This window comes from Sus scrofa, chromosome 13 (genome assembly GCF_054392235.1).
Source record: "Sus scrofa isolate SSC_HxYL_T2T_F1_AM1 chromosome 13, Sscrofa_HxYL_maternal_Yorkshire_Landrace_v2.0, whole genome shotgun sequence".
Taxonomy (NCBI): domain Eukaryota; kingdom Metazoa; phylum Chordata; class Mammalia; order Artiodactyla; family Suidae; genus Sus; species Sus scrofa.
Window position 1 is genome coordinate 78652317 of NC_139395.1, and position 16492 is coordinate 78668808.

The 16492-nt window shown below is 37.3% G+C and overlaps 1 protein-coding gene across 21 annotated transcripts in view; it reads left to right on the forward strand.

Annotated features, from left to right (window-relative positions):
* The window catches only part of GRM7 (glutamate metabotropic receptor 7), an 894437-nt gene that overhangs the window by 573752 nt on the left and 304193 nt on the right, over positions 1–16492 (forward strand). For all 21 annotated transcript variants that reach the window (XR_014823664.1, XR_014823663.1, XR_014823654.1 and 18 more), the window contains exon 5: positions 1344–1484. Coding sequence is in view for 5 of the 21 variants with exons in the window: in XM_021071050.2 (XP_020926709.1) it covers positions 1344–1484 (141 nt within the window). In the remaining 16 variants the exon portion in view is untranslated. The remainder of the gene's footprint in view (positions 1–1343; positions 1485–16492) is intronic.

Sequence of the window (16492 nt, forward strand, 5' to 3'; positions counted from 1 at the left end):
CCTTTTGTGAAGTTTAGAGTTGGGCACTATCTTTTTCTTATGGCCTTAAAGTTAACTTTGAATAATTTTAACAATGTGAAAATAGGTCCTTCTTTTTCTGTGGTTCTTGACCTTAAACTCGGTGAGTTTCCAAAGTCTTCCCATGGCTACGAACAAGATGCTATGAGGCAAGTAGGTGGTGTCATCTTCATCTTCCAAGTAAATAAAAGGGAGATAAATATTGTCCAGGGTGTAGCTGTTCATAACTTAGAGAAACTAGTGGAGATGGAATTCAAGGCCAACCCTTGGAATAGTTAATCTAGTCTGATTCTCGAAGGACATTTGGACTCCACTGGAACATTTAAAGCTGCATCTTCCAAAAGAGGTAGCTAGACATTTCCTGGGGATTTATTCTCTCTCTCTCTCTTTTTATTTTTATGACCATACCTGTAGCATATGAAAATTCCTGGCCAGGGGTCAAATTGAAGCTGCAGCTGAGACCTACACCACAGCCACAGCAATAATGGATCTGAGCTGCATCTACAACCTACACGGCAGCAACTCCAGATTCTTAACCCACTGAGCAAGGCCATGGATCGAACCCACATCCTCACAGAGACAATGTCAGGTCCTAAACCCACTGAGCAGCAGTGGGAACTCACATGGGACTTGGTCTCATGGGACTGCTCATCTACTACTCTTTATGAACACTTAAGATTATGTTAGGGTCAGTTTATCTATGGCCTCTTCAGAAACTCACTTCCCTTTTGACTGGAAAGTCATTTACATGATGCGTCTTTACTAAATGCAAGAGGGCTCTTAAAATGATAATGACAGAGAAGTAGCTCACATGGTTAGGGATGCAGAATATGACATAGCAGTTGAACTTGGGTGCTTTATGATTTCTTCTAAGACTCTCTTTTTCTCATTGGCAAAATGGAAATGATAGCAACTACCAGATAGGCTGTTGAGGTGAATGAAAGAAAGGTTCTATGTAATGCAAAGAGCCTGGTTCATAGTAAGCACTAAAATGACCACTTACTATCTTGGTGATGCTGAAGACGCTTTGTCCCTGGTCTAGCTCTTTGGTGAAACAAGGGATGCTGTGATTACTCTGTCACTGCTAAGGTCTCTAATGCATATTTCACTGGGAAATGTCATTTGTCGGCCACACATGTCATGCCTGACATATTGAACTAGGGATTTTGCCATAGGTTAGCATTAGATTCCCCCACCATTTTTTTTATTGACACAAAAGAGCATCCAATCTACTAAAACAAAGAAAAGCCATCACTGGTATTATTATTTTCAAATGTTCCAGCAGTGCCCCGCAAGCAATGACCTTTTCATTTAACTCTGTTTAGGGTTCGATGCCTATTTTACGTCCCGCACGCTTGAAAACAACAGAAGAAATGTCTGGTTTGCCGAATACTGGGAGGAAAACTTCAACTGCAAGTTGACGATTAGTGGGTCAAAGAAAGAAGACACAGATCGCAAATGCACAGGTAATTTCATTCTCGATGTCCTTCTCCTGTTACTTTACGTGGCCAGCATTGAAATGTCTGCAGAGCTGACAGAAGGAAGCTTGGCTGGAGACAAATTGAAAAAGTAAATTGAATTTTACTAGATTGTTCAGAAAATGGAACAAGAGCATAAGTCTTGCAGGACAAGAGAAGTAGAGACAAGAATATATTCCTTCCTGCATGTCCATCCAGCAGTATTTGACATTTTCATTGATTTTTGAATCCAGAAGAGGTCATGTTGCCTTGAATGCTCTCGCTGATGAATATTAGTTCATATTGTAGCTGGGAGCATGAAAGTCATTTTCACATAGACCTAAATCTCTGACAAGTTCCATCAGAATCATATTTAACTATTAGCATAGTAATGAGTAAACATGTTAAAATGATATGTTTGATTAAGAAAACAGTACTTGGGATTAGAGGATGAGAATTACTATGGATTTTCTTTTTTAATTTTTTTAAATGATTTTTATTTTTTCCATTATAGTTGGTTTACAATGTTATGTCACTTTTATACCGGGCAGCGAAGTGACCCAGTCACACATCATAATGTCAAGTTAATGAGTCACCTACTATTTAAAATATACTTTGATACTCACCAAGACTTGTATATAATATTGCATCAGAATTCCAAATTAAAAACAAACCCACGAGTATAGGCATCATATATGCTTGTCTGTGTGTGTTGGTGTGTGTATACCAAATTTCAAAGGCAAAAAAAAAATCACATCATTATTCATTTATTCACAAATACTTACTGAGCAACTCCCTTCTGCTAAGTACTGTGCTAGGCACTGCTGATCAGATGCTGAGCACTGTGCTAAGCACTGTTGATCTGACAGTGAGCCAACCATATAAGAAACACTGCTTTCATGCTGCTTAAAGTATAGTGGGAGAAAAGTCAACGTTATTCCTATGAATGCATAATGAATACAGTAAATGTTCCAAGAGATGTAAGGACATATAATCAAGGAATTTCACTCATATTAAAGGCAGAAGCTATCTCAGAAGATGAGTAGATGTTGGTTGGTTTGGGATGGGGAAGAACAGATTGAAGAATTTCTGATGGAAACATAGCATGGAAGAGCTTATAGCAGGAAAAATACTGGTACTTCTAAGGATGTGAAAAAGAAGAAATACATAAAGTGCAGAGAATGGGATGAATGTGTGAGCTGAGGCTGCAAGTAGAGAGAGAATGGCAGGGAATAAGCCATATCAATACATATGTGGAATTTGGTCTTTTCTTAAAGATACTGAAACTTGTGGCAAGTGTTACACAGGGATGTGATGTGTTCTACCATCTTGTCACCTGGTACTCTGTTAAATAGCATTAACCAATTTTATACTTAGTAACCTTCAACATTTGAAATTATGACTTTGAGGTACCACAAAACCCTACAATGTCTTCAGTATGATCAAGAAATTCACACTTATGCTGGATACCCTCATGTGTAGTTTTTCTTTGCAGTATAGATCTTTGCATATTGGTCATCCAGATATTGCATATTCAACCATCCAATAAGCACCTATTAATGAAGAATAATACATGTAAAACATGTTACTAAAATGACACAAATTGTGTGAGGATGCTGAAGTTTGGGCCTCTTCCTTAAGGAGATTTTGCGGAGAATGTGTGATAAGACATAAACGGAGAAATGAGTAAACATAATGATGCAAAATCAATACTGTGCACAATTGGATGTATACCTCACTTAATTAGAATATTAGATTAAATACCTTCTATAGACCATAGTGTATAACAACAGTGTTTTCAGTAATATGATCTTTATAATGTTGGGGGGGGGATTAATCCAGTGTTGACTAGACCTAGGCGACACAAAGCTTTCAAGTGGAAACTGAAAAATTTGTTTGACATCTGAATAATTTGTCTATATGACAGGGGACTTCCAAATGTACTAGAAGCATCTAAATGATTCATGACTTTTTTTGGCTCTTTCTGACATTTGGTGTTTTGTCGAGTCTGAAAGGTGGAATAAATTGTCTGATGGCCATTAGGATTGTTCTGTCTAAGGTTAATCTTCATTCTTTTTTATACTCTAAACAGACTGTTTTTATCTGTAGTCACATTTCATCTGTTAATTGCAAATTTGGGATTAGGCAAACACATAAACTCATTATTCAACCTACTACCTTTCAAAAATGAAAATAGAAGTGTTTATGCTTTCATATCATGCTTCCTCCAGTTGAAACCTTTATGATCATACTTACTAAATTACCTGTGGCCCCACCCAAATTATGTAAATGTCTTTTCTTCCCTTCCTTCCTTACCACTTCTGTTGGGGGTAAGAGGTGAGATATTGAGTGGAGGTGAATACTATTATTATCATTGTGTCTCTTCTTCTTCCTGTTATTGGATATAAGTACGTGAGTGCTCTACGTTTTTCTTTCTCAAATTAAACTAAACTTCTATTTACTTTGAAAGTATTTCCAAAATACTGTTTAAAAAATCTTGGTATTTATGTATACCCCAACTTGGAAGAAGAAAAATGAGAAAAAAGTCATGCTTAGATTTGCTAGACTATAGTGAAAGAAAAAGTAGAGAGAAAAAACACATTAAATTATATTAATGAGAATTCTTATGGTGAGAAATTAAGTCTTAATGAACAAAAAGAATGGATAGGAGAGGGAAGCCATTTATGGGCTTAAGGATGTGGGTTATGTAAGGGAAATCTGCCTTTGTAACCAGTTTTTTTTAGAATGATTTTTATTTTTGCCATTATAGCCAATTTACAGTGTTCTGTCAATTTTCCTCTGTACAGCAAGGTGACCTAGTCACACATACATATATACATTCTTTCTTCTTACATTATCCTCTATTGTAAGTGACTAGATATATTTCCTAGTGCTATACAGCAGGATCTCGTTGCTAATCCATTCCAAAGGCAATAGCTTGCATCTATTAACTGCAAATTCCCAATCCATCCCACTCCCTCCCCATTCCCCTTGGTAACCACAAGTCTGTTCTCCATGTCCATGATTTTCTTTTCTGTGGAAAGGTTCATTTGTGCCATATATTAAATTCCAGATATAAGTGATATCATATGGTATTTGTCTTTCTCTATCCAGGTTGCTGAAAATGGCATTGTTTTGTTCTTTTGTTATGGCCGAGTAGTATTCTACTGTATATATATATACACCACATCTTCTTAATCCAATCATCTGTTGATAGACATTTAGGTTGTTTCCATGTCTTGGCAACTGTGAATAGTGCTGCAATGAACATGCAGGTGCATGTATCTATTTCAAGGAAAGTTTTGTCCATATATATGCCCAAGTGTGGGAATGCTGGGTCATATGGTACTTCTATGTATAGTTTTCTAAGGTACCTCCATACTGTTTTCCATAGTGGTTGTAACAATTTACATTCCCACCAACAGTGCAGGAGGGTTCCCTTTTCTTCACACCCCCTTCAGCATTTGTTATTTGTAGACTTATTAAAGATGGCCATCCTGACTGGTGTGAGGTGGTAACTCATAGTAGTTTTGATTTGCATTACTCTAATAATCAGGGATATTGAGCATCTTGTGCTTGTTGGCCATCTGTATATCTTCTTTTGAGAAATGTCTACTCAGGTCATTTGTCCATTTTTCCATTGGGTTGTTGGCTTTTTTGCTGTTGAGTTGTATAACCAGGGTTTGAAACATGAAAAGAATGGGCACATTGGGAGGAAGCAACAAGATAAGGAGGCATGCTGAGTAGTTTGGCATTGCAAAGATTTTAGTTAGTAGGTATTTTGATCTAAGCACTGCAGAAAACAGCCCACTTTGCAGTTCTCTCTCTGTGATTGGTCTCTGCTAAATAATAAGAAAGTCTTAAAATATTCACTCCTAGAATCTAGAGACAAACTAAAATGCAGACTTTTTTTCCTTGGATGTATAGTTTCTTTAGCTATCATGAGATTTTTATTATATCTTAGTTGCAAGTAGACTTGGGTCATTCAAGATCAAAATCATTGAATCAATTGTTTGTTGAGATGAGCTTTGAAGATGAGATAGAGAGAGCAAATTACTGGGGTCAGGGGAAAAGAGATTTCCCAAAACCCAAGATGCTAAAACGTCATAAGAGGAAGAATAATTGTTGGAAAAAAAACTATTAATAAGCATGGAATAAACTCTTTATATAATTTATAATTTAACATGGGGCTACATGTGCATATATTCTTATAGAAATGTACTTGAACAACTGTGTAATCTTTATTCCTATAAATTATCCATATCCAGTTAAAGTCTCCTTCAAGCAAGGCAAATTACCGTGTTCTTCAGTATTTAAAGAACATCTCAACTTTCCTTGATACCCAATTCTAAGGTCTCTCAACCTTGAAAGCTAGGCATTCTTCATGCTACCTTCCCTGGTGATTGCCTCATTTTCACCGATATAGATTAAGACTTGCCAGAGATTCAACCTGTTCATTGGTTTGCTTGGCTGACATCCCCCAAGGGGATATACAGTTGAGCAATTTTATGGTGTTTCAGCTTTCACAGAAAACACAGACTCTCTCTGACAGGTACCAGTGCCATCCAGGCTACTTCATGGTAGGGCTACATTTTCTCATGGAGTTAGAGGTAGCTAGGGAAGGCTTTTTCTGTTTTTCATTGTAGACTATTTGTGGCTTATGGGCTAGAATATAGGACATGACTTTTCCTTCAGGTTGTAATTATGCTATCCCACTTCTTCCCTCTGGGTGTGTTTACCCTTATACACTTGCCAGTGGATTGCTGACCAGTTTAGATTATGATCCTTTTGGGAATAGTAGATGTTTATAGAGAAACCAAGGTCAAGGGAAGAAAAAAAGTACATAGATGAAGTGATGTCTGTGCAAAAGACATTGAGGCCATCTTGGAATTACGAAAATTACTCTATTCAGTTGTTAAGAAAGGAGAGGTTTTTGCATGAAAGAGGCCTGAGTGTGCATTCTAGGGCTATTTATGAATATTCCTGTGAGGGGCTGGAAAACATCATTTAATCTCTCAAAGTCTTTCCTCATCTTTGGAATGGGAATAACAAAATTTTTGTTACATCCAAAGCTATTGTGGGAATTAAATTAGATCACTTAAGTAGTATATCTAAAATGATATCAGCCATCATAATACCTCAGGAATGGTAATTATTTGCTGTTCTAGGCTGAAAGTCATTACCTGGGAGAGTTTTAGGAAGGTCCTATTGCCTTATGTCAGTCCTATGGCAAATCAGGATGTAGATAAAATTCTAACAGATAAATCAAGCCAGGATTTGAATAACCACATAAGTATACATGGAAGTTTTTCCCTGGATGCATATTACACAGCAGTATACTAAGATATCAAAAAAAATTTTATAGGCAGACATAATGAAACAGTATTCTCTGAATGGAATGCAGCTCAAGGTTTATGGAGTTTTGGGGCCATCATGTAGACCATGTCCAAGCATTACTGGACTTCAGGCTGAGTACCCTGTGTCCCAACTTCTTTACCATTGTATCCCTGATGTGATATATTCTATGGGATTAGTGGCATTCCCACAGTCTTTGCTTCCAAATCCATTCTTTAAACTCAGAAGAAGTTTCTGATAATCTGAATGTGCTTTTGCCTATGACAGTCCATAAAAATTATCACTCTGTCATGTCTTATGGCTTATACAGAACATTCATCTCACTAACATTACCACCCTGCCAAATGCCACTTGGTGAGTACTGATTCATCAGAATTACCTTGTTGCTGAAAAGAAGGAACTCAGCATTTAGAAATCCATCATTCCATGAAGGGTCATTTTAACTTCCAGGGATTTGTTTTCCCTTTGAGATGACAGAGAAAGAAGACATTGGTGACATATCTTTTGGTTTTGTTTTGGTTTTGTAAAAATCCATCGTAGTCTGTTGCTAGCACTTACAACTCATACAGAAGCAAATTCAATTTTGATTTGAGTCCCTAGTCAAACAATATTTACTATGGAAAGATACTGGGGGCCAGAGAATATATTCTGGTAAATGTCTACATTTGGGGAAGTACTATCCTTAAGCTGTATTTTTTCTTTTCACTTAACTTGCCAAAGGTAATAGTTTGAGTAAAGATCACTCTCTTGGTAACAGTGTGAGGGTGTGTAGAGAGAAAAGCCTGTTAAGAAGTGCCATTAGCAGAGTTCCCCTTGTGGCTCAGTGGGTTAAGATCCTGACATAGTGTCCCTGAAGATGCCATTTCGATCCCTGGCCTTGCTCAGTCCCATGAGGGCATTTGTTAACACACTATCAGGACAAAGGAATTAACACTTAAGTGAGCCAATTTCATTGAGAATATATGTGTGGAAATAATTTGACTCTACTAATTAGTTTTCCTTGTCATTTTATTATTCTATTTAAAATTGACCTTTAATTGTTAGATTGGTATTTTATTGTGGCACCTAATCTATTCAGCACAATTAAGGAATCCACATCAAAATGTTATAGACAAATAATGTCCCTCTTTTTGTTGCTCTAAGACTTGTTGAAGCCACTTTGATGAGGCACAATGTAAAATACATTTTTACACCTTTGTGCTTTCTCAAGAAGAGGTTCAATGGAGATTAACTATGATTTAATCTGCATGAAGCATCCATTATGGGATCATGCATTAATGATTCTTTGTTAAATTTCTGATTCTCTGCCTCATCTCCAGACATCCAAATCTTTCTTGATATTTCTCTTTCTATCCTTAAGTATTCCCTCCTCTCCTTCTACAATGACTGGTTTCTATCTCTTTGGAAACTGGAAATACATGAGCCAAATTATTAGAATTTTTGTTTAAGTTATCCATTCATTTTAAAAGGAACATAAAATAAATAATGAATGTATCAGAATCATCTCACAAAGGCTAAGGTATATAATTTTGAGGATCTAGTATATTACTTTATAGCAAATATTTGGATGAGTTTACTGGTAGAATTTAGCTAGATGAAATGCTAATTAATATATTATTCCCCATAGTAAAATTATCTGAATATTGCATCTTCAGTCATCATTGTTTTTAGAAAATTTATTCTAAATACTCTTCAGATTAAAAGTATTGAATAAAAATTCCATATCCATAAAAGATGATTTGGGGTATAACTTTGAATTCCCATATGTAAGAGACAAAAAAAAGCGGCTTTAGTGAAAGACTAAATCATATTTAATGCTATGATAACTCTGCGGCTTTACTTTTAATTCACTTAGATATGAAAGTTTATCTTTTTTATTATTTTAAAAGCAGGAATATTTTTCTTTTAAAAGGAATTTAAAACCAAAAAGGTATCGGCTCCCCTGCATATCCTCAGATACAGTAATTATTCCACTGGATAAATTTGAGGGAAGATAAGATAGATGACAATACACTCACTTCTAAAAGTGGTAATTAGTGCAGCCTCTCCTATGGTTACGTTATAGTAAATACAACTCACAGGCCACTACTGGTGCAGAAAGAATAATTTTTGATAGTTTTCTATAACTTTGTTTTTGTGCCTCCATTCTAGTGGTTTATGGAAGTTTAAACCACACTACCAGGGTGGGTGAACCTCAGTTACATAGGGCTTGGTCAAGGTGAACACTGGGGTTGTTTGTGAGGTCCGTTTGCTCTGGGCCTTTGGCATCTATCCATAACTTCTTCCTGTTCAGGAGTCCATCTCTAGGAACACAGTACCTAATCTCTGCTGTCCCTCAAAAGTGGAAATGTGTAGATTAGCAGAACATGGACTCTTGGGCTTGGACTCAGGGCTCAGCTCTGATGATGATGGCTCACACAGCTCCTGAGACTGTGATTGGGCAGATTACGGAGCCTAATACCCCTTTCCAGGGGCACACACCCACATGTAACTTCCATCCCTGAATGTCCTCATTAGAGGCTGGAGGAGTAGACTACCTTAGGTTCAATCACATCCTTCTAATTGTTTTGCATATGGTGCACACTGAATGCCCTGTTTCCTTTGGCATTCCAACTTCTGAAGCTCGGAGCCTTCTATTGACCACATGACACTGGTTTTTTTTTTTTTGTTTGTTTGTTTGTGTTTTTTTTTATATTTTAAGGATACATGCTTTTTAAAGAAATTTTATTGGGATATAGTTGACTTACAATGTTGTGTTAGTTTCAGCTGTACAGCAAAGTGAGTTAATTATACATATACCCATTCTTTTTCAGACTCTTTTCCCATATAAGTTATTGCAGAATATTGAGTAGATTTCCCTCTGCTGTACAATAGTTCTCTGTGACTTATCTATTTTTATATAGTAGTGTGTATGAATTAATCCTAACCTCATAATTTATCCCTCCCCCCAACATTACCCCTTTGGTTTTAAAACTCAAAAGGCATTTTTTCTTTTATTGTCTTTCCTGTGTTCTGTTATAAACTTCCTAAAAGCAATAATCAGAGTTCTGTAACTTCGAGTAACATATGAATATTTAAGAATATAGACATACAACACTATGTCCATACAACCAAATTAGAAGAGTCCTGGATGCACTAAACTCATAAAACTCATGTTTCAAAATCTTGACCAGATGCCCAAGGTAGTGGATAGTTCTCTTTAGCTTTCTCAAAAAGATGGATGCTGCAGAAAAAGAATTCTTTCTGCCACTGGCCATACAAAGCATAAAAAGGGGTCCAGTCCACTGAGGCATGGACAGTAGCTATGTTAAATTTTGTGTAGAATCATGTTGGAATACTGAGTTGAAAGCCCAGGGGTATCCAGGCAAAGCCATTTCCATAAATGTTAGACACCATCATTATTTGAGCTGTGTGTCATTTCCTTCTCATTAGCTCTAGTTGTCAGTACCTCTAAAAATTGGAGTTACGGACTTTCCATATTCTGTAAAGTCTGTCAGGCTATGCAGTTAATGAGAAGGAATCCCCTGAATGAGGGGAATTAGTGCATAGGCATCTTCTCAGCAACAGTCCTTGTAAACAAAGTGCCTCTTAAAGGCAATATAAGTATTATAAATTGGATGCTTAGAGTCATTTTAGTAGGTATAAGGAAGGGCTGTTGCATGACTTATCAAGTATCATCAAGCAAGTTAGAATAGAATATAGCTTTCCTTAGGAACATAGCTTTCTAGTAATACAAGTTTGTTTTTTTTTTCTTTTTACCTCTTCCAAAGAGAAATATGGACACTAAAAGCATTTTAGGCTTTTAGAGTATGTACAGTGTCATATTCTCTTTTATGGAGAATAAAAATCTGCTCACAAAATAAATATCTACCACATATATGAAAGATCAAAACTTTCTAGATGTACTTGTAACTTGTCTTCCTGTTTCTAGTAATGGTAGATGAAGTATGTGGTGATCATATGGGGAGGCTTCCCATTTTCTTATCGTCATCCTCAAATTATATGTGTTTGCCTTCCTAGTGTGCATAGCTCTTCTATGTAGAAATACAGTTTTCAGGCAACCACTGACATCACACTAATTAACTCATGAAACAGTTAAGATTAGGGTTCAAATTGTCCAGGTGTGAACTTCTGGTCTTTCTCTTACTCTGTCAGCATGGGTAAGTCACTGAAACATGCTCAGTCGTTATTTTCTCATCTGTACCATGGGGATAACAATAGTCCCTACTATTCGGGATCACTTGCAAGGATTAAATAGAACAGTGCCTGGTAGAAATAGTTTGTTTACAGTGGGTTTATGTTGTGTTGTTGTGGTGGGTGACAGCGGTGTTTGAAGTTACCTTTGGCTTTGTTTAAAAAAAAAAAAAAGCCTCCTCCATGACTCAAATTGCCTATCCTTTTGTAATTTTCCTACTCAGCCTTGCTGTTTCTTTACTTTAAGCACCCTTGGCCTCATATGGTGCTTTACACAGATCAATACACTTTTATATGTTTTTATGATCCTATGGGATTCCCCTATCAGCCTGAAGAAATAAACAAGATGCACAAGCTCCCCTTTACAGATTAAAACAAAACAGAACTTTGGAGCAATTCTGTGACTTATCTGAGAACAGAGTTGCTAATGAGAAAAATAATCCCACCATCTAATGACAAGCATTCATTTTCCCAAGTGTTCTATCCCTCATACGTTGATCTGACAGATACATGTTGAGCCTGTGCATGGGCCAGAGACCGTGCTGGAATGAGGAACAGGCTCTGCTTTCAGGGAGCTTCTCTCCCAGTATAGGAAGCAGGTGGAAAACCTAAAGAAGATAAATAGAATAATTACAAGTTATGGTTAGTGCTGAGGAAGAAGCAAAGAAGAGAAAACAACAGCCAAGAATTTTTCCAGGAAGAAATAGTTGGCAGAAATCGGCCCCATAGCCCTGACTGTCTGTAAGGGAATATGGCAGAGATGAGGGCATCACAGATGAGAGGGATCAACGACATGGCAGATGCTGCTTTCTCTCTGTGCTGTCTCCTCTGATGCCCAGTTGCCTTTCTAGAGGCTTTGAGAACAGACATGAATAGGCACTTTGTCCTTTGGGGGTCACTTTATGGTTTTGTTTCTATAGCAATTTCCTCCCTGGGTGACGCCCAGCCACCTAAGGACTCTTTTGTAGAACACATTTGATAATGATCCTAGATTGATCCCTCTGGTCCTCACTTAGAAGCAGCTGCCATGGAGAAGCGAGTTGACCTCAATTCTTCTCTCCTCTCCTGAACTCAAAATAGAGCAGCATTTTTTCCAGTTTACACTCAAACTTGGTTAGACTGATGAAAAGCTAGTCACTTGTACTAAGAAAAAAAAAAGACAGCCATTCACACTCCTGGTCTCACAGGCAGCATAATTACCCAGCAGGGAATTGCAACCATGACTATAAAATTCTCTCTGAATGTACCCCATCCCCTGAGACTGCCTGTCCTTTTAGGGTGGGGCAAACAGGCCTGCAGCCTCATCAAAACAGATAGCAGAGACTGAAATCATGAGAAACCATATAAAGTACAAAATAATACCTTGAAGGAGAAGCATACCAATATCAGAGTGGCAGTTATAAATTGAGCTACCAAAGTGGTCTGATGCTCTGGCAGAAGTGGGCAATTTACTGTGAAAGGGAAATGTTGAATTTACAAGACGCTATTGCTTTTTCATTTGAGAAAAATGCAGCTGTCAGGAGCAAGTTTCAGGCAAGTTTGGAACAAATGGCTACGTTTTAGAATTAAATGTTAAAAACACCACACACACACACACACACACACACACACACACACACACACACACACACACACACACAGAAAAACTATGCCAAGAGCCAAGCCAAAAGAGTTTTCCCCCTGTAGTTGCAAGTGTACAAAAATCATTAGGACAAATAGTTATTGGACTTCAAATGTCTAAAAGCCTGGTTGTTAACATGACTACATAAATCATGCCTCCAGCATGGCCTATATTTCAACAGATTCTCTATTTCCTTGGACAAGTTTTGAGATTGCAGAAGTGCTACTGAATTTCAAGAAAATCTCAAAACCAAAATTGGTGCTATCTTTACAGAACTAATTCCATACCTTCAATATGTAAGACATGTCAGTGTCCATACATTATTCATAGGAAGAAGATAAACTCTCAGCATGGTTTCTAGGGGCCCCTGTAGCAGTACATATCTCATACTGCTGCTCTGACCTTCCTTTATTTCCTTAACGTTACCTGGATTCTTGCTACCACAGGGCCTTTACACATGCTGTTCCATCTGCTTGGAACTGACTTTTCTCAGTATAAGGTTTGATCAATTTATATTCACTCACACTTCACATCTCAGAGTGCCACCTCTTTCAGAAAGACTCCACTCATGTTCCCACTGTGATCAAGTCTGTTTCTCTGCTATCTCATCTCCCCACTTCCTTTCCTTCTGAATGGCATTTGTGTCTGTTTGTGATGATGTCCTCATTAGTGTACATGCTGAATGCCTCCTGTTTTCATCTGCAAACTCAGTGAAACCAAGCACTCACTCTTTTGTTTACATCTTTCTTCATACCCCCAGCCCCATCTCAAGTCAGGCATAGCATAGAAGTTGAAGAAGTAGTGGATGAGGAATGGATTTTACTTTCTATACTTAAAACAGAAATCTGCACAGAATATGTCAGTGCAACTGATGAAATTGGGAGGGAGGAGGCAGGTGGTATGGTGCCCTTGTTTTCCTGCAGGTGACTAGCTTGCCACACTTACCAGCCCTGAAGCAGAATCTCTCATGTAGAGGATCAGATAGGGCAAAAGTGGATTGAATCAGGGGCTTGGTAGGATTTATTGGGCTGTACATGTTAAATGTTTGATAAGTCCATTATGTTGACTTTTATAAGACACTGAAAAAAAATAGCAAGATCTGCGTTTGTTTGAGAGGACAAGTGCTCTATTTTAGGTAAAAATATGAAGCCCCTCAAATCCAATAAAGTATAATATATAGCCATTCCTGCCTTTAAAAAAAAAATCACAAGAACAGAGGACTAAAGAATCTATCAACCCCTGGATTTGACCATATCCTTTCCTCTACTGATTACTGTTATTATCATTATTGAAGAATTGCTGCATTTTATGTGCTGTGAGGAAGAAATTAGATGAAGTGTTAAAACCATATTAATAAAAATAATAAAATATAAATGCTTATTATTAGGTAGTTCCTTAAATGATAGTCTCTCATAGGGCATAAAAGTAGGTGGATACAAACAAATGAAGAAAACATTTAGCTTTTTACAAGTTTTACACTTAAGATTTTAATTTTGAGTCTCTTTTATTTTTATTTACATATTTTTGTCATATCCATGGCATAAGGAAGTATCTGGGCCAGGGACTGAACCCATGCCACAGCAGTGACAATGTCTGGTCCTTAACCACAAGGCCACCAGGGAACCCCTGAGACTCTTTGAAAAAGCAATTTTAACAATTAATATTTATTGAATGCTTGCCATGTGCCAGCCACTAGCTTAAGCACTTTACATAGATAATTATCCTCACAATGGGAATTATATTTTTATACTCATTTTTAGTTCAGGAAATTGAAACCCATCTTAATTTTTTTCATCCTCACCACAACCCTCTGAAATAGCTGGCTTTTTTTTCCTCACTGTTTTGTAAATGAGAAGGTGGAAGCAGAGGAATGTACATTACAACTCCTTGCCCAAGCTCACGTGGCAGTTCAAGATTAGAGAGCTCAATTCTGCCTCATGCTCTTTGTCACTCAGTCAGAAAGAATCCAAACCCAGGTCTGGCCTTTGTCACCATTTTTTTTTTTTTCTGTTCTGAACCACCTTCCTGGGTAGAGACACATAGCAAATATTGTATAATGCCATGACACTCAGGATCCAGAACCAGCCACCACTGTGATGCCTGAGAAAAGGAAGGGAGTGATATGGGTGGCCTAAGGATTCTGCTTTTGTGGGTTGTCTGCCCTGAACTTGGTGTCTGTGAGGATCTCTGTGCTATAGGCTTGTCTGCCATTCAGTTGTATGGCGAAAGGAGTGTATGTCTGTTTACCTTTAAATCACTGAGTTGCTTCTCTACCCATAAGTTGAGAAAGGCTATAGCCAAGGGAAAAGCAATTGTCCTTGAAAGAGAGGTTTCACTTATCTGATGGGGAAAGATTGCAATGAAATAAACTCTGAGCGAGCATATGTTCCAATAAGACCTTCTTCACTTCTCTAGGACAACCTATCTACTCTTTTGCCTATGTCTAACTTTCTTCTGATTTTAATGCTGAAATATGTATGCCTTTATTAAAACAGGGAATTATATCTCATTGGCTCTGTCCTTATCATTAACACTCATGGAAAGAAAGGATTTGGGATGATGTCAATGGGATTTGTGACCCTGGTCTTGTCTTTCATAAGGAGAGCTTTGCATACTACTTAGAGTCCTTGAGAAAACCTAAAGTGGCAGAACCCCAAATTCTGTCAATTCTATAACCTTAATATAGTGATAATAAATTCACATATCTTTAATTTCTTTTTAATTTTATAGACGATAGGTATGCATTACTAGCCTTGATTATTTTGTTGCATAATTATCGAGTGATTTGGTTTGCCATCAGTTGCTGAATCTTTACTTACATTGCTTCCAAAGTTTGTGGCTATATACAAAACACATTCAGATATATCTTAAGACTTCTTGCTTTTTGCTGCTTTTGGATTACTTTCTGAGGGTGCATTTCTCAATGTCATTAAATGGAGTAGTAAAGAATGAGGACTTTGAAAACAAATCACCTTAAATCAACTAAGTTTCCTTCTCTATCCTAGTTATGAAACCTAGCACCAATGAGCTTGTATCTCTGTGCCCTGTTTCCTCATTTGTGAAATGTAGATGATAATAACCCAAGAGAGTTTCGTGTTTTGAAGGCCAGCACTAAATGAGTTTATGCATTTGACCCTTGTACAACAGGTATTTGAACTACATGAGTCTACTTACATGCAGATTTTTTTCCATAGTAAATACTGCAGTACTACATGATCCATGGTTGGTTGAATCCAAGGATATAAGGAACCACAGATGCAGAGGACCTACTATAAGTTATATGAAGATTTTTAGCTGTATGAAGGGTTGGCACCCCAACCACCACATTGTTCAAGAATCAACTGTACAAGAAAAGTTCTTACTAGAATGCCTGATGTATAGGAAACATTAGATAAGCAATCATAACATACACATTACCTGTTTTTATCATTGCCAGTTCAGAGTATAATTTTTTTGACAATTGCAATGTATTGTCAAATTATTCTCTGAAAGAACTGTACTGATTTATCCAGCCACCAGCAAAGCTACTGAAATGTTATTTTGATTTGCATTTCTTAGAAAATTTGCAAGGTGGAGTATTTTTCCATATGTTTGAATACAGATTTATCTTCTTTGTGAGATGCACCTTCAAGTCTTTAAATTGTTTTAATATCCCCTTGTGTCGATTGAGTATCCCTACAGCTCAGCAGGGTAGGCAGAGCTGATAATATTTATAGTCTACTGAAGGGAAAGATAAAAGCAATGTCCATAGAGGTTTAATGCATGATTTTCCCAAAGTCACTTGGCTGGTCTAGCAGAGCTGGGATTTAACCAAAGTATTTTGCCTTACTCTTGAAAACAATGACTC